This window comes from Vigna unguiculata, chromosome 1 (assembly GCF_037176805.1).
Source record: "Vigna unguiculata cultivar grain cowpea cultivar isolate G323 ecotype 2 chromosome 1, ASM3717680v1, whole genome shotgun sequence".
NCBI lineage: Eukaryota > Viridiplantae > Streptophyta > Magnoliopsida > Fabales > Fabaceae > Vigna > Vigna unguiculata.
The window spans coordinates 3,775,246-3,797,917 of record NC_140792.1 but is presented as its reverse complement, the minus strand read 5'-3'; the positions used below and the strand labels follow the sequence as shown (position 1 = coordinate 3,797,917).

The following is a 22,672-nucleotide window of genomic DNA, read 5'->3' as shown; positions in this document are numbered from 1 at the left end:
ATTTTAACACAACATGATTTCCTAGTCATATTCTATAATTAGTTAACATCACACACAAATATGTATCCCATCAATCCCTTTATCATTATGCACACATCTTTTTCAAGGCAAAAAGTCAATACTTTCATGTCAAAACCACATTCTTTTACAAGCGCTACTTTAAAACATGTTGTAACACGCTCAAGAATACAAGTCACATAGTTCAGCAGATGAATACTAAGATATCTCATACCAATTCACATACTAATGTTACATAATCGAAAGAAGACAATTATCTCACTGCAACAACCAATATATATATTTATACATCACAGCACACCAAACCATCTTTCACACACCAATTGATCCCATAATCGTTTCCCATTACCGCTATACTAGAATTCCTATTTTCACATACCACACTTTTATTTACAGTCAACACAATGGATTACATACCATAGTTATCTTACACACACCACCCTTAGTCCATAATCTTCCCCGTTTTAACCCTTTTTCATTAAAATCTCATGCCCATCACAACACAGATCACGTACATGCATAGCAATTCTTATATGAGCAGCAGCGTCTGTTTAACTACTCCCGCACACTTTATAGTCCAAAAATTACGAATGGTTCCATCACCCAAGTCTAGGTTTACTTATTTTCCATAATCTTTCAATGTAAGCATATACACAACATTTCAACAAAATCATACATGGTAGCACATAAGTACTCTGCTCATAATAGCGTCATTTTCAACAAAATAGTGTCAATCATGTACTTATCTCATGCACAATTATTTTTGACTCCCAACATAAACCCAACACCCAATTTCAGATCAATATCATGCCTTCCAACATAATCATGATATACACAGTCAATCATATGCATAAAATTCACATTCAAACATTTAATCATCCCAACCACATCATAGGTACCCCAAACAGATCCAAAACAACCAAAATAGCATTACAGTGTTCATGCCGCCTGGCGATTCATCCTCTGCCGTTAGGCGGTTCATGGAGGAAACCCAAAAAATGGGTGCAAACATATGTGTCGCCTGGCGACTCATGAACTACCGCCAGGCGGTTTCTGGAAAAATCCAGAAACACGAATATAACGAGAGAAAGTAGGTTCCACAGTTTCATTATGGTTCAAATCATACATTCATATCATTGCGAAATAAAACAAGCAATGCGAACTTCCCTAACCTGGATTTCCTTGCTCAATTTGCTAAAGGTGCTACTTCCTTCTTGTTTGCCAATCTCCTTCTTGCTCTTCTACCAATTCAGACCCAGAACCTCACCCAACACTCACAAATACTCTCCTTTCGTGCTCTATTTCCGGTATAGTCTCAACCTTGCCAAAACCTTTCCTAATACTCAACTTTTACCTTTTAAATCGTGCTTAAATTTAGGTCATTAATGCAAAAATGGGATTCCCACTTAATTACCCTTGGCTGCTAGATAAGTTAGGGTTTTCTTTAACCCTTCCCATTCCACCCAATTCTAGCATTAGCAAAAAAATATAAAGTTAAATTTAAGTTTTCCCCAAGGCTAGAACTCACCACCATGCACTTGCCAAGTCAATACCAAACCATCATACCAATCCTCGTTTCATGCCAACTAATATAATCCAATTGTTATCTTCTTACTTACACACACATACATATTAGTAAAAAAAAAAATTAAATCCTACGCAAAGGGCATACATAGGACTTGAACCCAAGTCCTCTCACACAATCAAAGTACTTTCAACCACTTGAGCTAGTACTTTTTCACACCATGAAGGTTAGCATTTAATGTCATAAAGGCTTCTCTTACCCGCATTTATTAAATAATTATTTAAATTTAGTGGGTCTCACACCCACGTATCATTCCTTTGGATAGCTTGAATTTTAGCATCCATTGCATATCTCCAATGCTGACTTTTTGATGCTTGATTGTATGTCACTTGGTCTGCACCTGCAAACATAGCAAAATTTATATCTTCTTCATTAGTTAAATCCTCACCAATGACATAATCTCTCATCCATGCTGGTGGTTTTCTAACTCTCCTTCCTTCAGTTGAAATTTCTGCAGTTCTTGAAATATCATATGCATTTGAATTTGTACTAATTATTGCTGCATCACTTGGGTTTGTCTAAGTTACCTCCTCTGCTGCTGGACAAATTTCTTCTGAGTGATCACTTGCATCAATCATTTTATTGGTCTTGGCTTTATTGGTCTCAGCTTCATCCCACTCCCAAGCTGCATCCTCTTGAAATTTAACATCTCTACTGACATAAATCTTCTTATTAAGAGGATCATAGAGTCTGTAGGCCTTAGACTCCTCACTCACACCCAACAACACACATTTAACACTTTTGTCATCAAGCTTGCTTCTTTTTTTGTCAGGTACGTGAACAAATCCAATGCAGCCAAAGGTTTTGAAATAAGAAACAAATGGCTTCATTCCACTCCATGCCTCCTCAGGTGTGATGTTTTTTACTGCAAGGGTTGGGCTTCTATTCAAAATATGGACTACCCAATTTACAGCTTCTGGCCAAAAAAAATCTTGGAACTCTTCTTTCAGTCAAGACACTTCTAACCATTTTGATTATGGTTTGATTCTTCCTCTCAGCTACACCATTTTGTTGTGGTGTATATGAGACAGTAAGTTGTCTTTGAATCCCCTGGTCATTACAAAATTCAACAAACTCCTTGGAGGTGTATTCTCCTCCTTTGTCAGTACGCAAAATTTGGATAGAGACACCAGGTTGTTTTTCGACCAATGCTTTAAATTTTTTAAATACATCAAATGCTTCACTTTTCTCAACAAGAAAATACACCCAAACTTTTCTACTCAAATCATCAATGAAAATGAGTATGTACCTTTTATTTCCATTAGATGTAGGATTGATAGGCCCGCAAATATCAGAATGAATTAATTGCAATAATTAAGATGCACGCCACCTACTTTGTCGTGGAAAAGAGTCTCTTTGATGCTTTCCCTTGACACAGTGTTCACCAAGTTGAGTTAGGGACTTAAAGCCAGGAAGCCCTTTCACCATATCAAGGTCTAATAACGTTCGTAAACCACTATAGCTCAAATGCCCATAGCGAGAGTGCCAAACATGAGCTGTAGACATTGAACTTGCTTCGAAACAATTATGGGAGACTCCAGATTTTCCAAAAATAGCAAACATACGATTAGTAGTCATGAAGGTCTCAAAGATTAAGGTTTCTCCTTGAAACACTTCACACTTGTTTTGCTTCATTTGAATGTTTAATCCTTTCTCCAAAAGTTGACCTACACTGAATAAATCATTTTTCAACTCAGGAACAAAGAAGACATCAGTAACCACATGCATAACTTCATTAATTAGGAGTTTAACAGTACCTTTCCCAACCACATTTAGGGTATAATTATTCCCCAATTTTACTTCATCAGAAAAAGCAAAATCAATAGAAGAAAACCAATCCTTTCTACTTGTCATGTGGTTGTTGCAGCCTGAATCAATGAACCACATTTCTTGTGCACTTAGCCTTTCGTTTGTCGAAAGTTGTGCCATTAGTAACACTGCTTCTTCACTGCCTTCAATATAATTTGCTCTGTTGTATTGCGGTTTCTTTGGGCATTCACTTTGGAAATGCCCATACTCATGACAATAATAACATTCTATTGTTGTTCTGTCTGTAGGTTGTTTACCTCCTCTTCCTCTCCATCTTCCTCGTGCAGCTCCACCTCATAAAGCACTTCTTCCCTGACCATGCCCATCATTTTCTTCATTTTGTGCAACCTTCAAGACTTGTTCTTGTGAGAATTGTGCCCATTCATTCACTGCTCATGTACTAAAAGACTACTTTGTAGCTCGTCTATAGTCATGGAACCCAAATCACGAGACTCCTCAATGGAGCACACTACATAGTCATACCTCAAAGTCATTGAACGAAGGATTTTTTCAATAACGTTGAGGTCAGACATTGTTTCACCATGCATTCTCATCTTATTTGCAATTATGAGGGTTCGAGCAAAATAGTCATTGATTGATTCACCATTCTTCATTTGTAGAATCTCCCATTCTCGTCGTAGGGTTTGTAGTTGAGCACGCTTTACCCTTGTCATACCTTTGAACTTTTGTTTCAACGAGTCCCAAATCTCCTTTGAGGTCTCCTTTTTCAAAACTGTTTCAAGCATAGTTCGATCAATAGCTTGAAATAAATAGTTTTTCACTTATAAATCTTTCAACTTCAACTCCTCCAGATTCTTCTTCTCAGTATCATCATTAGTGGGTTGAGGAATCCTTGGATGTATGAGATTCCAATACTCTTTGGATCTTAGAAAGTTCTCCATGAGCATTGCCTAGTGGTCATAGTGCTCATTCAATTTTGGAATGGCAGGCTGCACGAAGATGCTATCTGCATTTGCCATTGAAGCCTGCTGTTTCTTTGTATTGTTCTCAACCTGCTCTGATACCACTTGTTAACTCACATAAATATTTTTGAAACAGAGGGCACTACAGCTCTGTATCTCTGTTATTTCAAAATGAAAAGAAGCCAAGTTTATAGGCTTAGCTCTTACAACTGATAAAAAAAAAAATAGGAACCGCAATAAATCCCTAAATGTACGTAAATGTGCATAAATGTGCATAACCAAAAACAATTACAATTGATTTAAAACAGTAAATAATAACTGCTGAATTAGAAAGCCTAGTCAACAGTTCTCCTCCCACCTATGATAAAATGAACCACATTAGACAAATTACACCACAAATGTTGATTATGTTATTAACTATTTAAATAATGTTCCGTTCTAAAAGAATTAAATTGATAAAAGTTGACGAAAACTAAAACTTGATTAAAAAAAATTAAAACTAAATTAAACAACTCAATAAAAAATATGAATTAAATTAGTATTTAAATCTTATTTTTATTAATATAAATTATTTACAATTTAGTATTATCTATAACTATATATAAAGAGGATTCTCTCTTTTGTGTCCAAATTTCATAATTCCAATTTTACTTTTTATAATATAATTCTAACTTTACCCTTCACAATGTAATTATTTGTTAAATTTTTAAAAATTAACTATTATTTTTACAAATTTTTATAAAATTATTTACTTATTTCCTTCTTCCTGTTTCTCATATTTTCTCCGTACATTTCACTTTATTTTTGATAAATATAACTTTATTTTGTTTATTAACTTAATAACATTATAATATCATTAACTACTAATATAATATCATACATATTCAAAAAATGCGTACTATTAAGCTAATATCTTAAATTTAATTATATTTTTATTTTAATAATAATAATTAAAATAATTAATTTTTAATTTTTAATTTTTTATAATCATGAAATAAAAGTGGATGTTGATGTATTTCCGTTTGTTTAAAAGTAATTTGATCTCGGTTTATTTATTTAAACGATGCTTCACGTGATTCAAAAGCTCATTTCCGTTATTTTTCATTTCTTTTATTTCTCAGTTTCCTTACCACGGTTAAACATAGGTTAAGATGAGAAGTTACTTTCAACTTCTCTTCTGGAAGCTTTTTCCATTCCAATCAAATAGTGCGAAGAATAAATGAGTTTTCCAATCACATCACCCAGGACGCACCCTTCTCCGTCGCAATGCCTCACTCTCTGAGAGCCGCCGTTATCCGCCCTGGCGTGCCTATCTTTGCCCGATAGCTCCGCCGCGAAGGTCTCCACGTCGTCATGCTCAAGGAAACCCCGAGGCTAATGGAAATTTTATTTGTGTTAATTCGGTAATATTTTATTCACTAACGTAAATATCCACTCCGTTCCTATTTTCATACCCATATGAACAAATGTTACGTGAATATTTGTATATTTTTCTAATATTTATAGATATTTACACGCAAATATTTATAAAAGAATAAATTAAAATATTTAACATAATTGTAAATTTAAATAAATATGATATATAATCTCCATAATTTTTAAATAAACTCCAAATAATCTATTTCATTAATGTTGAATAATAGTTTACAAAGAAATTATTTTTTTAAAAATTAATTAATAAAAAATAATTCATTCAAAATTAAAATATGTGTTTTACTAATCTATGTTTTAAGGACACTTGTTACGATAATTAATATGTATTAAATTCTATGAGAAATACATAGATAAGCGTAATATCAAATTATATCTAATCTAATCATCATTAATGTTATTTTATTTTATTTAAAAAACAAAAATGTTCATAATTGTTGTATGCGTATTTCATATTTTATTTAATGTTCATTAATAAAAATTAAAAATAATCAAATAATAAAATAACTACTTTTAATGTTGTTAAAAATTAAATATAATTAAACATAATAAAGTTTAAATTAACAGAACAATCAGCAAAAATAAATTGTTAAACATATAAAAAATTTATAAAAAAAAACAACTATATAAAATGTTTTAATATAGACCTTAAAAATTCTAAAAAGTCATTATTCTGTATCAGCACATCTAAAACTTTAAAAAGATAATTTGGTTTTATAAAGTTTGATATATGCATTTATACTATTTTAATTAATGTATTTAATTATTCCAACTTTTAATGTAAAAATAAAATAATGAATGCAAATTAATTATTCTTAACCAGTGCCCTTAGTACACTAGTTAACATTTTCCTCAATGTATTAATATTTTAATTATAACATGTAGCAGTATTGACAGATATAAATACTAGAATGTTTGTATTTGTCCCATTAATATGTGGATATAAAAAATACTCATATCCATTATACATAAATATTCGTTTATAATATCCATTTTCTATCCAAATTTTATTTACGAATATCTGCTGTACGAATTTTATTGAGATTTCTAATTTAAACAAAATTTGTGTACAAAAAAACAAAAAAAGTTATAGGGTGGGATAGGTATAAAATTTTACTTCTAAGTGATAATCAAACATATCTCTGCTCCATCCCTTGCCATACTTATGTTGACCAAAAATAAGAATGAATTGTATCTTTACTTTTATTAATTTTTAATTTGTGATCTCTATTCGTTTAGGAGATTTTAGTTTTTATATATACAAAAGTCACACTTTTAATTTAGTAAGATCAAAATTACAAGTGAGATTAATTTCAGTGTAATAAAAAGGTTAAAATTCTCACCAAACTTCACTTTATGCATTGTTTAAAGTTTTTGGTTGATTTTTTAACTTTATTATCATTTATTACTTTTTAATATAATAATTAAAATTGTCTTCCGGTACTATTTTTAATAATTAATAACACTAATACAACTTCAAAATCATTTTATTATTAATCATAAATCAATTAAGGGATAGATACACACGATCTTTCTACACAAATATATATATATATATATATATATATATATATATATATATATATATATATATATAGATATATAATTACACTTTAAATATTTACATTATATAATTAATTATACTCTAAGTTTTATCAATGTTTACACTTATTTTACTTTATATAATTAATTATATTTAATCTTGGACATAATTATTACGTATAAAACGTTAACTATATAATAAGCCTCAATGAATATTCACGTTTTATTCATTATAATAATATTAAAATAATTAAAAAGTAATATAGAAATAATAAATATAATAAAATAAAATAATTATTTAAAAATAAATTAGTCTCACAGTTTATTCATAACCTTGCTTCACCTGATTCAAACGCTCATTACTTCTTTTATCTCTCAGTTTCCATGACCATGGTGAAACAAATGGTTAAACAAAGGTTAAGATGAAAAGTTACATTCAACTTCTCTTCTGAACACTTTTTTCCATTCCAATCAAAGAGTGTGAAGAATAAGTGCTCCAATCACACCACCCATGACGCACCCTTCTCCATCGCAATGTCTCACCCTCTCCGAGTCGCCGTCATCGGCGCCGGCGTCGCCGGCCTCGCCGTCGCTAGAGAGCTCCGCCGAGAGGGCCTCGACGTCGTTGTGTTCGAGAAAAGCCACCACCTCGGAGGCACGTGGCACTACGACCCGCGGATCGATTCCGATCCTGTCGGCTCGGATCCGAACCGGGAGGTTGTGCACACGAGCCTCTACCGCTCACTCCGGACCAACCTGCCGAGGCAGCTCATGGGCTTTCTCGACTACCCATTTCCAGACCGTCCGGATGGGGACTCGAGGACTTTTCCGGGCCACGAGGAGGTGCTGTGGTTTCTGAACAAGTTCGCGGACGAGTTCGGGCTTCGCGGGTTGACCCGGTTCGGATGCGAGGTGGTTCGGGTAGCGCTAGTCGCGGGGAGGAGTGACTCATGGGTGGTTGAGTCAAGGACTTATGACTCTGCTTTGAGTCGGGAGATTTTTGGAGCTGTTGTTGTTTGCTCTGGTCACTTCACTCAACCCAGGGTGCCAACAATTCCTGGTAAGTAGAGAATAATTGCATACTTAAGTGAATGTGATCGCTCAAGCGACGCCATGGTCGCTCAGCTCAAGAGACACTGCTTCTCGACCAGGTTATGGCTTGTGGAGAGATGATAAAACAGTTCTCTTTCCACAGGGTTTCTCATTTTTGTGGTTTGTGTTTCAGGGATTGAAAAGTGGCCAGGATACCAAATTCATAGTCACAATTACCGAGTGCCAGAACCTTTTCGGGATCAGGTGCTGTAAACAGTGTTAAACAAGACTTTTCTATATCTCAAAGTAGTATCGTAGATTCCTAGTGGACCGTGATTATCTTCTAAGTCTTATTTTTTAATGCAAAGTAGTATCAGGCAACAATAACCAAATAGATAGCTGCTTCGTATTAATCAGTGTGTGTTGTTGAAGCATTTTTTACTTGTAGGCAAAGGACTCTGTCTTGCTTTCTTTCTCGGTGTAGATAGCAATTTATTGGGGAAAACCCAAGTCCCATATAAAATAAAATAGTGAGAGTGACAAAGCACAATATATATGTGGGACCATCCCACTTTATGAGTTTATTTTCTATGGTTGAATTATGTCTAAATCACTTTGTAAGACAGTATCAAAGTCTATCTTAGATACATTAAAATGGCCACTCACTATGTTATGCATGTTCCTAGAGTGGAATGGTTTTGCAGGAGGATTGAGTCTAAACCATTTTGTAAGAAATTAGCTCTAATGTGTTGATTTGGTATATTATGTTTTTTATTGCATGTATTGATTTCAGTTGATGTTTTACTTCCATGCTTAATAATTAAAGTAATATCATAGCTTTGTATATGACAAAGTATAAAATTCAATTGGATTTGAAATATATCACTAATAGTTTTTGATTAAAATATAACCCTAATTGTTTTGATTAATTAGTAAATACTGATATTTCCTTATTAACAGGTCGTGGTTGTCATTGGATTTGCATCTAGTGCCATTGACATCTCAATAGAAATTGCAAAAGTAGCTAAGGAGGTTCATATAGCAACTAGAAGTCCGGATGTAAAGGTTGTGAAGTTAGCAAATCATGATAACATGTGGCAGCATAAAATGGTATGCTAAACAGTTGGCAGTATAGCTTCTACAGTTTCCTTTTAATCAGAAAACATCTTTTTTACATTTTTCTGCTCTTTGGACATGGTATGAGGAATGAGATATTTGCTGTCTCCTAATTCATTTGGTGTGCGTGAGGATCTTTTTTTCTTTATTAGAACTAGCGTAATATGTAGGCATCCCGTGAAATAAGTTTCATATCAATCATGTCTGTACAGGTAAAATGTGTATCTGAAGATAGGATGGTTGCTTTTGAAGATGGATCCTCTGTGTATGCAGATGTCATACTCTACTGCACTGGGTAAGCATATAATATATTTTATAATATGATAGGTGTTTTTGGTCTTATTTTTTCAAATATTTAACTATAAGTGTGTTTCAAGAGAAAGAAAATAATAATGCTATATAGATGTTTGAGTTTATTATTTCAGAAACAATAAAATACTGGGATAACACTGCTTCACTAATGAGCTATTTTGAAATAGAGATTTGATCTTATAGCTATGACTTTGTTTTAAACTTCTTTTTCAAACTTTTGATCTTCAAACCGATTTTGTAAATTGATTTGAAAATAGTTTGAACAAGAAAACCAGAGCCAAGAAGACCTATATTCTGATGTTGGTGGCTTACAGTATCAATGGCTAACTTTTGACAGATACAAGCATCACTATCCATTTCTTGAAACAAATGGAATAGTGACCATTGATGATAATCGTGTTGGCCCATTATACAAGCATGTCTTTCCTCCTGCATTGGCTCCTTGGCTCTCTTTCATTGGTATTCCCGAAAAGGTAATTGAATTGGCTACAGTTTTCTCTTCTTGTAATGCCATTACTCCACTGTGAAAACATTTCTTCCCATGTTGAAAACAAGAATACATTCGACAAAGTTTTACACCATTCCCTTCCTACAAATTTTTTCTTTATCTCTCTTCATCACATCAGGTATCCTATTTCACATTCTTCTTTCTGGTCTCTCCTAGATTTTAAGAATTAGATTTATAATCAGCATTAGTCTCAAAAGTATAATAAGTTCAAAGTTTATGTGTACCTGGATTTTTATCATCATAAAAAAAGGCCATGTCGGAAAATTTACCAAAATTATATTGCTTGCATGTTGAAATGTATATAATTTACTGTGATCAGGACATCATCTTCCAAATGACGGAGTTGCAATGCAAGTGGGTAGCACGTGTTTTATCTGGTAAGGTCCTATTACCAACTGAAAAGGAGATGCTGGCTTATGTTGAGGAATACTATCAACAAATAGAAAAAGATGGATTTCCCAAACACATGACTCATTACTTGCATTTTAAAGAGGTACTTATCTCTCTTTATCTTTTCCGGCAATATTTGTGGATGAATGCTGAAAGATCTTTAAGCATTCACATACGTGTGTTTGTTTTAGCAGTTTTTAAAAGTAATCCATGTAGTGTGGTAAGATTTATTTGTAGCTTCAGTTTTGTAATAAATTGGTCTTCAAATACTCTAAATGTTTCATGAACATTGTTTTGCTTGTTACTCTAACTATTAAATCTTGTTCAGTTCTAAAATATCACATAACTTCTTTGGTAAAACTCCTCCAAGGTTTTCACATTGGAAAATACTAAAATGTAAAGTAGTTTGTGAAACACAATATATAACTTTTCTTTCTTGATCATGTTGTAGTTATCTTTTTTTCTCTTCACTCATTTGCACCCTACTCTTTATTGGTAAAAATGTACTCTTCATAAGAAGTCCTTCATACTAAATGCTGTTTCTTTTCAAAATTTCTGTTACCTTTTGTTTTGTCTTTTAATGAAGGTGCCAAACATTAACTTTCTGATTATCTTTACACATTTGCAAATTTTTTCTTGTAGATTGGCTATTGCAATTGGTTAGCTGCTGAAGCAGGTTTGCCTCCTATAGAGCACTGGAGAGAGGAAATGTATTTAGAGAGCATCAAACCTTTATTACTTGGCACGCTAGAAAATTACAGAGATCAATGGGATGATGCTCACTGGAACGCAATCATTAAAGATGCATCTCTTACACAAATGAAATAATCTTGTAATTTCCCTATACAAGTATTATAATGACTTTTTTTTTAAGGAAAAAACGAGTTTTATAGGTACTTATATCAATGATTCCTTCTGCCTGCCTTTCCCGTGGAATTTCTAATAGCAACGCCAAAATGAAAAGGAATTTATTTGGGGAAGAAAATAAACCAAAAAGAAGAGAAACAAAATGAATTTCCAAAGAAAATTTATATTGGAGAGTACCATATAAATTTCTGATATCAATGACATTTGGTATTGATACGTGACATTGTCCTATCATGTGTCAGTGTTATGTATCATATCTGGAATTTTATATGTGAATAACAAAAAAATTTAAAAAAGTAAAATAAAAAATTACAAATTGACATGATTAACACTATTAGTAATTTTTTTTAAGATGATCTAGATGAGATATTCTTTCAAAAAAAAATGCAATCAAAATAAAAGATTGAATGAATATCAACTTGAATTTTTTTAATCAAAATGAGGGTCAAACGAGTAAATAAGTTTTAATCTTATTACAATTTTTACAACCATTAAATGCTTTGATTGTGCAGAAAGTTACATTGGTAATTGTTTTTGCAACGGAGTTTAGGTCGCCAAATAGGGAAACAAAAGTTAAATTAGATTTTATGTTCTTAGGGAGGTATTTAGTAAATTCAGTTTGTGGTCTTTCAAAATGGATTTTCGTATTTTATAAGCAAGAAAAAAGACCGGTCACATGCTTAATTTTCACCTTTCCATAAGATCTGAGAGTTGGTGGATTCTTGTTATAACTGATAACATGACTAGTTAGCGGGTGAACAAAATTATGTTACAAAAGTATGGATTACATGTTGAAAAGGTCTTTAGAGTAAGTAACTGAAGTGATTCAGTTGATCCATCTCTTACTATAAGGTCACCCAATGCTTGTTATCCTTGTCAACTTTGTGTTGTTGGGGAAGGTCTGGGACTAATGGAGGACGACCCATTTCCTACATACACGACTACCCAATACCTATTACCTTTGTCAAAAGAAGGATCTCTTTTGAACCATGGACCACATAGTAATATTTTAATTTCTTCCAATAGATTTTGGCAATTAAACATACATGTTCATCGAAAATACAAAGGGTCATATCATCAAATGAAATATTTTGAATATCTTATTCTTTGTGTTTAAAATTGTAATTATGATTTTTGTCTTCTTATGATAGGTACATATAACTTTAGAAAATGCTTCAAGTGTTAGGATGCATTTGAATGTTCCCTCGTCTAACCAAATTGTTGTCGAACAACAAATTTGCAGAGAAAAAATTGAGGCAAATGAAATGTGAATTGTTGAACTTGAGTTTCAAGTGAGATTTGTACAACAAGTTTTTGTGATGAAATGAATTGGTTAGCCAAAACTTGTGGTAACCATCATATTCACTCTGACTATTGTAGTTATTGTTTCCACACTCGTAGTTTATTTGTCTAAGTTAAAAAAGATGTGATCATAATAAAAAAGAATCATTAAGTGTATATTACAATACAACTTAGTTTTCTTCGTTTTGTTGTCGTAGAGTTGTATTATAGATGCATGAACAAATTTATATATTTGCATACATTAAAGTCGAGGAGAAAAATCGATAACATGATAAATGTTGGATAAAATTGTAATGATATTACATACACATTGATATTGCATATAATATCAAAATTGATTTTTTTTTTTTATTATACTATTCGTGATTGACATAATCATGTATGATCAAATTAACAAGGTAATAGTCTTTCAATGTTTTCCTAACCATAAATAAGCCAAAGAATGATGTAAATTAATCATTGGTAGGAACTTTTTGAATTTGTAGGCAGTTATTTTAAATAAAAAAAGAAAAAAAATATTACGGTAGATTATTTTTTCATAAGCATATAATTGATTTAACAGTTTTTTAGGATAATTGAATAGACACAGGCTACCATTTTTTCCCGTATTGTTTTCATGGCCGTTTCGAATTTCTTCCCTAACCTCCAAATTTTCCCTCACTTTCTCGTGCCCCAACCATTTTCCCTCGGACTTTCCCGCACTTTCCCTGTTGCGACTCCTCTATGCAGGGCTTTCCGAGAATGGCGGGAGTACGAGGAGGCGGTGAAGCGGAAGGACCTCGCCGGAGCTCTGAGGTTCCTCAAGTCCCTCGAAAGCGAACGCCAAGAGCCGCTCGTTGACGGCGTTTCTCCGGCAACTGAGTTGACTCGGCTACGGTTCCTCGAGTCGGAACGGTTCGGGCCGCAGAGGGATTGGGAGGTTCTAGACACGTGCTTGAACGCTGACGACATGAAGCTTGTTGCTAACGCTTACAAGTTCCTCAAAGATAGGGGTTTCTTGCCCAATTTCGGTAAATGCAGAAACATTGGTGAGTTTTGGTCATCTTCTTCTCCGAGATAATATCAGTAATTACTAGTAATAAATAATGTTAAGATAATTATGCTTCTGCTTAATTATTTATATAGTTAGTATGTTTATAAAAATTCCCCTTAGTCACAGCACTTGCATTTTAGCACCTGTGCGTTTCCTTTTAATCCATTTTAGTCTCTAGGTTGAGGACTGAGGTTAAAACATGATATATGCAGGGAGTAAAAAGGAATGTTTTCTAGTACAGAGAATAAAACTTTGTTTGGATCGGGTGATAGAAAGTGAGTGAGTTGAAAAGAAAAAAAAGAACTAGAGTAGAAAATGAGAATGTTTGGATTGAGATAAAAAAGGGTGGAAAGAGGAGAGATTTGAGTAGACAGTTTGTAAGTGCTGTGGTTAATTTGATAGAATACAAAACAGAAGGTAATTGGTTTATTTAGGCGATGATGGTGCTGTCCTTGTTTCCATATTATGTTAAATTACACGTGGTAGGAATAAAGAGTAGGGTGATTTGATGAAATTGGAATTCGGTTTCATACTTTTAGCATGCGTTAATAATCCATTCTGCCCCACTGAAATAGGTGATTTTTTAGCAAGAAAACTCACATAACCAATTATAGTAGGAGCATAATCAATTATATGGGCACACTAAATGATATTTTCTCTAAGACTAATAAACCTAGTATCCACTATTAATATATTTACAACATTCTAAAAATTTTCTATAATCATTCCAGTGAAGGCTTTTCATGCACTCACTAACAGGTATTATTTTTCCTTTATCCTTTCCCCCTTTTTCTGGTGTCTTGTATAGTTTTGGAGGGACCGAGGAAAGTGACACCAGATGTCTTGAGCTACTCAACTGGTTTAGAAGGTACAAATATGAATTTTTGACACAATATTTTCCCCTTAGCTATAAATTGCTAAAAGTGCTTATTTAAGTTATGTTATGCTGTGACGAGTAACCTTTTATACAATTCTATGCTGCTGAAAAATGGTCATACTTTATAACTTTTCCTTTCTTTTGGGCAGTGACTAAACTTGCTCCCAAGAAGTGGGGTCTTTCAGATGGTTCAAATATTGTTTTGGCTGCATTTCTTGGTGGTGTTTCCTTTCTTATATCGCAAGGAATTGACCTCAGGCCCAACCTTGCAGTGGTATTGGGGCTAGCTGCTGCAGATGCTATATTTCTTGGCGGTACTTGTTTAGCTCAAATCTCAAGTTATTGGCCACCATTTAGGCGCCGAATTCTTGTTCATGAAGCTGGACATCTAGTAACAGGTAAATAGTGTTGTTTATTTTGATGGATTTTAAAGGTCACATGCGGGGTTATACAATTTGGATTATGTTTGATTAATTGGTTACCCGTCTTACAAGGTCCATGATAATGAAATTTCAGCTTACCTAATGGGTTGCCCAATTCGAGGGGTGATTTTAGACCCTATAGTTGCAATGCAAATGGGCATTCAAGGACAGGTATTTTTTCAAGGACTGTTTATTTTTCCTCTTAATCCTTCATTGCAGTGTACAATTATATGTGTGTTAAATATGATTGAATATTTTTCATTCATTATCTTATGTTGATTTTTGAAAATTGACTACATTGACAGACTGGTTAATTCATCGGAGGGTTTAGTGATCAAGCTGCAGTGTCTTTGATTTTGAATTTTTTGTATTTCTTTACATTTTGTATACCAATTACAAGTCTTGTTTTTATTTCCTATTCTTCTACTTTAATAATTTTGTACATAATATGTTTCATTATTTACTTGTATTGTAGCAAATACGAAATCCTGAATCTTTAAGGTTTTTCTTTAATTGTTCAAGATCATTTTACTTGCAGTAAATCCTTGTTTTTCAGGCAGGGACTCAATTTTGGGATGAAAAACTTGCCAATAACCTTGCTGAAGGCCGACTCGATGGTACAACTTTTGATAGGTATGTATAACATTACAGCTTTAGTTATAGTGATACATTAGAAAGTTTTAGAGATTATGAGGATGAAATTTCTGAGTACCTTGAATGAGTTACTCAGCTGATCTAGTATCTATTTGCACTGGCAAATTTTGTGTTTATAAGTATGATTTTAGCTCCAAAGTACAATCATGGTATATTCTAGGGGTACAAAAATAACTATTTACATAAATCTGAAAATTAATTGCTACAAGTTCCAATAGGGGTTTAGCTAGTAATTCCAACAAATTTATAACCGCATGGATAACTTAGGTCATCATCCCCTCACCTCATTTCCTGTCTAAATAAATGCCATTCCTTCAGCCTTTTTATGCCCAACTCCAATACCTAGGCCTTAACATTTTGTGGCATCACAATACAACTTTCTGACAGTGATACAAGAAAATCATAAGTGCACGATTGTCATCAAGTAATAATATCAAATCCACCAGGACTGCGTTTTTGGCTTTGTAATTATCATGGTTTAATGTCAATTAAAAGGGAAAGAAGTTAATTGAATTTGAGTTTTATTGTGAAATAAAGAATTCAAGGAGAAATTAAGAATTGAAATAGGAAAGCATATTAATTGGGATAAAATTGATGTAAGAAAACTTTCAGGGTTGAGTTTCACACCATAACTTCCTACTAATTTAATCTCTTAACCCTATTGCACTTTTGATTTTGTTTGAAGGTGAATTAACCCAAGGTAATTTAGTTTCCCGCTCGACCTATCTAATTGAACTGAGCCCTACTCTCATAGTAGCTATGTTCAATTAAACTCATTAAGTTCTTTGCTAATTCATCGATTCCTTGAAGGATTAAATCTACTCTTGTGATGTAAAACCTAAATTCCTCCCTTTTAGCTCCAATGATTAGGACAATGAAAAATAATTGTTTAATCGCTTCACAAATATGAAAACAAATAGAAGAGAAATCAGGAGGAGAAATGAAAAGAAATTGTAGAATAAATAAATTAAACTTCAATATTCGTCAACTTAAGCTTTCAGAGAAGGTAACGACCCTGCCTTTAAAATAATGGTCTTAATAGCTTTTAGAGAAGGTCACGATCAGGCCTCTAGATGCCATGGTCATGCCTTATGAAAACTTCTATAATTTGTTTTTTGTAACATCTTTCTAATATCTTGAGACTTGAGCTTCCTCAAAGAGTTCTTGTTGCTTCTTTTCAATGGAGTAAGTCCTCTTTTGACAACAGAATATGTGCCTACAACACAAGCATACCCAAGGATTGACCTGTACTAAGAAAAATTGAGAAAAATAGAAGAAATAGTTACGAAAACTAAGTCCAAATATGCAAAATATATTACTTCCCACTCTAAATGCCAAACACATTAGGCAACTTAAATCCATATGCTTAGGGCTTATGGACACACTGATAATAGAAAACCTTTACTCTACATCCCCATACCATAAGATATCGTCCTGATTTATGAACCTGTATGCATGTGCATGATTGTGTTGGGTGAAACTTTGTTTTTTTTTCTGCCCTAGTGTTACTTTCATTCAATGAAAATATGTACCATGAAATGAAGGCATGTTAGCTTGTTTTCATATTTTATTGAGTTGATACGTCATAAAAGGTCACCACCATATTTTTATTTAGGCTTAACAAAGGTCAATGAAAAAATGTGTAGTCCCTAAAAATTATCAAATTCTTTTTCTGTCCCAACTATTATTTTTAACATTTTCCGTACCCAGTAAATTTTTATTTTATATTTAGTCCCTAAAACACTTTAGATAGCACTCTGAAAAGGGAAATGTATATCGTGATTAAAACAAAATAAAAAATTTATTAGGGTCCAAAATTTTTAAAAAGATTTATTAAGGACCAAAAACGTTTAAACCTTTTATTTAACATTAGACATGATTTTCTCATCCTTCTTACTTCATTACTAAAGCCTATTTCTTTACCCCTCTTTATTGGGTTTGGTCCTCCTAAGTGTTTTGAGAAAATCAACTAAAATGTTCAGACCTTAAGTCCATTACGGCAAAGAATGGCCAATTTTTGGTAATTTTAGTATGGTCGTTGTCTCCATCACCCTAGGAGTAACACCCGCTTTTCTCTTCATCTCTAAAACCAGCATAATATGATGCACCACATATGGCCACCAGGATCTGGCAATTCTAGTGTCTAAATCCAAGTTAGGTGGCTCCATGGTCGTTGTGGCTGGTTGACTGAAATGTCCAAGAATCAAACCTTTCACAACAAACACATTCTCTCTTCTTCCAACACTTGCCACTAGAGAGCAAACTTTCCTGTTCGGTTCTGGTTTTCTAAAGTTTGCTTTTTCTCCAGAGTTTGTTTTCAACCTTTGAATGTTCACTGGGCTTTTGTCTTCATGATTTTAATATAGAAAGTTAAGTGACTGTTTTCTTGCTTCGCCACCTTGAATTTCTCCCTCATCATGTTTCTTTTGCTCTATCTAGATCTTGCTTTCCATTTCTTGTTTTTGTTGGGTTTCTCGCTCTTGGGATGTTTCCTTTATAAGATTGCTTGTTTCCCCCATCAATTTATTATTTTTTCATTTCTCACACTTGAGCCATTGATCTTATTCTCTGCAAACCTTCATCTTTGTTATGTTTGCTTGTAGTTCAAATTGCTCATAAAGTCGTCCATAAGCACACAAAGCATACTGAGATTGATTTCCATTTCACTCCTCATCATCTTCAACATGTAACCATTACATTGCCTTTCATCCCTTCAGTTGTGCAAATTATTAATTTATTTGCAAAACTCACTTCATTAGCGTTTTGACTGGCAAACTCTTGATCCTTCGTGCTAATCCATCGTGAGTTTGAGTGGGGATGCTAATATATATATATATATATATATATATATATATATATATATATATATATATATTGTTTCGTCTTTATGTTATTGTTATACTTATATATTTATATCTTTGTTGTATCTTGTATCTTCAGACTTCTTGTTTAGGGTTAATATCAGAAATCCTATTTCTTTTCCTTTTCATGTGTCTTCATCCTTTGTTTAATTCTTATCAATTAGAGATATATGCAGAATATAGTGAGATTTCCTTCTCTTCTTTATTCTGGGAGGCACCTCTGTCCTCGAATTCTGATATCTTATTCCCATCAATAGCTGTAATGGTGAAGTTAAATAATTTTATTCCTAGCTATAGGTTCTTCAGGTATTAATTAATTATTCCTGTTTCAATTCTGGTCACTATCTCAGTAAGCACATACAAGCTTGTCTTCTGGCCCATTTAGCTCTATGTTGATTGACCTACGAAACATAATTTATTGCTGAAAGTTTCGGAGCGAGTCCTCCTCCATCCCCCATCCCAATTTTTTTCCCAAGTGAGACTGGTGCTTTATGTAACGCAACCAACCACTAACCAATGGTTTAGGTACTGCATGGTACTTTTTGCTGGTATTGCAGCTGAAGCTCTTGTATACGGTGAGGCAGAGGGTGGAGAAAATGATGAAAATCTATTTAGAGGCATCTGTCTTCTTCTTGATCCTCCGTTGTCAACAGCTGAGGTCTTTCCACAACTGCTACATCTGGTCTGGTGGTTTATATTTTGTGATATTAATATTTAAACTTTGACATTCTTGCATTTGGGCAGATGTCCAACCAAGCAAGATGGTCAGTTCTGCAGTCATATAATTTGCTCAAGTGGCATAGAGCTGCGCACCGAGCTGCTGTTAAAGCATTGGAAAGCGGTGGCAGCATGAGTGTTATAATTAGGAGTATCGAGGAGACTCTGTATTGTAAAATATGAGTATCAGAAGCTTATACATAAGAAACATTTTATTTTTTCAAGTTGCTTACAGGTCAGTACAGTATATCATTCTCACTTTCTATTTATTTTTTAAATCTTTGAAGTAATTTGTTGTGTTCATTTTCTCTGGTGCAAGGTTCTGAATGTGGATCTGACGTGAAGCTGCTTTTACTCCTGTATGTACTACATAGCATATTATGCAGATGGTCCACATCTGTTACGCGTTGTCTACCAAAGCAGACAGCAATTAAAGGAATAATTTCTGTTCCAACAAGTGACCGTTATGTCCCGAGGCTGGACCCATCTTTCACCCAATAAGTGATACCAGTAGAGACAGTCATCGTGAGAACGGTAGCTTATCTTCAGAATAATTCTGAGTTTTACACAAGATTGTGTAATTTTTACCTGCATTATTACCCGTGCTAAATCAATCATGAGTCTTAGAAAATGGTTTGTAAATTAATGTATTAAATGTTTCTAGAAATCTGGCTTTCTAGATTAATCAGTTTTAATTGGCTTTCTGGATTACTCGGTTTTAATTTTGTATCTTTTCTTCCCTCTTCCTGTTCCTTAATGGGAACCCCATGGTCCCAACTATCTATTATTATCTTGTTGAAAATACAACCACTGGTTCATCAAGTTTCTCAAATTTTAGGTTTAACCTGCCATCTCTACCCCAAGGAAAATCACACTATAACACTACATTGTAACAGTGCCCCCTCCTTTTCATCGTAGGTTCAGTTCGATTACTATAAAAGATAGCAGTAGAAACGTTTTTTATCCTGTGTTGGGCAAAACGCTTTAATATTTCCGACACAACATTAAAGAATGAACGTGTCGACTGTACATTAGTTGTTGGTGAAACAAGAGGTGAAACAATAATCCCAGTAAATCTTGGTAGTACAAAATTTTGAATTCTGATATCATTATTAAATGGGATTATGTCTAACCGAACTTTTCAAACGACATGTAAATTGAGATTTGCATCTTACTATCACTCGTATATTATGATTTAATCATATTAGCAAGGTGAGATATCTCACAAATCTAAGTTGAAATGCATGCCTTAAGAATACGTGAGATAAAGAATAGTAGAAGAATTTCTCTACTTGTGGTACAACCTTCAAATCTAAGAACCTGAGAAGGCAACCAACAGTCAACTAAGCTCTTAAAAGGAGTTCCTCTTTCTCTTCATTATGGTTTTGGCTTTCCTCAGAAGAAATGAGTCTCTTGGATATAACAAAACGTTGGCAGCAGTGCTATTTATCTTGCATCTTCTGCTATCAGTTTTCTTGTTCCCTCTTTACATGCAACCAGAGCCCCCTGAGACAGTTCTATGTTTAGGCGTCATCCCTTGCTTTGTCTTCGTTTATGCTACCTTGGCTTGGCGACCTACTAGGTACATGCAAAGGGCTATTTGTTTACCCTTTAAGAGTGAACTCAGCGAAGAAAACACGTTGATCAGCACTTGACATTTGGAGAAATTGGCTGCATCTTCTTTTTCTTTTTGTTTTATTCTATCTGCAAGCTGATGGAATCGGTTAAAGTTGAGATATGCAGATAGATGACATATGATAGTGTACGGAGAGCTCTGTAGGTTGTGAAAATTGTGTAAGGGAAATTTTTTCTCCCACCTCTTCTTTTTCGTTTTTTTTAGTACTAATCTCTTTTCAATGAACAATGTACTTGTGTTGGATTATGTTCTTATAAAAGGCTGAGATGTAATAGTGCTCTTCCATAGTTTCCACTTGTACTCTTGGAGCTGATATATCTTGGATATTTTGCTTGTGTTCTCTTCCGATGTGAGGTTGAAAGCTTGCTAACTTTTACTGTAATTTCAGAAGTTGTGCTAGTCATAAACACTCTTCCAGATAAGATGCTTTACTTCTTGAGTCGTACCACCATCTCCTTCTTTAGGATGCTGCATAAGGGTCTCTTTATAGCTTCTCTTTATAGTTGTAGCATCATTTTTTATATGATACGACAATTTTATAATTATAACTATTTAAAATATGATATTTACAAGAATCTTTATAGACATCACTCTTTACATTGAAATTGCTTTTAAATAATAAAAAAATTGGACAAAGTTACTAACATTATTTACAACTTTCAAACTTCACTTTATATAATGTATTAAAGGAGATGTATTATGGCAATTCAAATAATACAGATATATTATATTTTTGTGATGTTTATAACATTATGTAGACCCGTCACACGTATAAAGTGACGTTTATCAACGTTCAAACAGACATTGTGTTGTTCATTGCATACTTTGTTCTTTTAGTTCCACGTCGAATAATTATGAGATAAAGCTTATATCAAAGATAAAATATATTACAACAATTATTGTGAAATTTTGGTCCCTTAGCCTTAAGTTTTGTCATAAAATTCATTACGGTGTAGCGATACTGACAATCTTATGATCATTGACGTGGCAATGTGTAACAAAATTAAATGAAATGGATATTGTTAGAATTATAGACTAAGGATGTGTTTGGTTGTTAGGATATATTTGAAAGACTAAATCTGAGTAAATTGAAAAGAAAAAGTGGTCAAAGTGAAGTTGTTTGAATTAAGAAAAAGATGATGAGAAACAAATAAATTTAAGATGAAAGTTTATGAAAATTAGGAAATGATGTGATGAATAAAATAAATAAAAAAATATTATTATTAATAAAATTGGGTGTAACAATAATTATTATTTATATTAAATATTTTATTATTATAGTAATTATTGTTATTATTATTTATATTATTTATTTTATTAATTTAATAATAATAATTTATATTTTAACAATTTATTTATGTTATATTATTTGATTATAAAAATATAAGGGTTAAATATGTTTTTGCTTCCTTAATTCCCAGAAAATTTTGAAATTAGTCTATTTCAAAACTTTGGACCAACTTAGTCATTCATATTTTGAAATACGTGGATTTATTTCTTCTACCAAATTTTAAATCTTATTATGTTTATTTGATATTTTATACGGACTAAATTAATATAAAATTTTAAAATAAATTAATTTCAAAATTTACTTAAAAAATAAGAGAAAAAAAAATATTTAACCCAAAATATATATA

General features: G+C 33.0%; 4 protein-coding genes across 4 annotated transcripts; 2 read left to right on the top strand and 2 right to left on the bottom strand.

The window, feature by feature from the left end:
* Positions 1-2,917: 2,917 nt before the first annotated feature.
* Positions 2,918-3,732, bottom strand: LOC146888634 (uncharacterized). Its single transcript, XM_085665258.1, has 2 exons — positions 3,670-3,732; positions 2,918-3,589 (listed from the first exon to the last, which is right to left on the bottom strand). The coding sequence occupies exons 1-2, from the start codon at positions 3,730-3,732 to the stop codon at positions 2,918-2,920; spliced, it is 735 nt and encodes a 244-aa protein (XP_085521384.1).
* A 66-nt stretch (positions 3,733-3,798) lies between these two features.
* LOC146888633 (uncharacterized) lies at positions 3,799-4,158 on the bottom strand. Its single transcript, XM_085665255.1, has one exon. It carries the CDS (start codon positions 4,156-4,158, stop codon positions 3,799-3,801), a length of 360 nt encoding a protein of 119 aa, XP_085521381.1.
* Positions 4,159-7,731: 3,573 nt separating this feature from the next.
* Positions 7,732-11,566, top strand: LOC114166752 (flavin-containing monooxygenase FMO GS-OX-like 2). Its single transcript, XM_028051590.2, has 7 exons — positions 7,732-8,368; positions 8,534-8,604; positions 9,301-9,450; positions 9,669-9,751; positions 10,106-10,241; positions 10,596-10,769; positions 11,309-11,566. The coding sequence occupies exons 1-7, from the start codon at positions 7,843-7,845 to the stop codon at positions 11,492-11,494; spliced, it is 1,326 nt and encodes a 441-aa protein (XP_027907391.1). The 5' UTR covers positions 7,732-7,842; the 3' UTR covers positions 11,495-11,566.
* Positions 11,567-13,406: 1,840 nt separating this feature from the next.
* On the top strand, positions 13,407-20,121 carry LOC114187851 (ATP-dependent zinc metalloprotease). The gene is made up of 8 exons (XM_028076271.2): positions 13,407-13,863; positions 14,677-14,736; positions 14,895-15,143; positions 15,262-15,338; positions 15,724-15,800; positions 19,208-19,340; positions 19,427-19,634; positions 19,719-20,121. The coding sequence occupies exons 1-7, from the start codon at positions 13,452-13,454 to the stop codon at positions 19,580-19,582; spliced, it is 1,164 nt and encodes a 387-aa protein (XP_027932072.1). The 5' UTR covers positions 13,407-13,451; the 3' UTR covers positions 19,583-19,634; positions 19,719-20,121.
* The last annotated feature ends 2,551 nt before the right edge of the window (positions 20,122-22,672 follow it).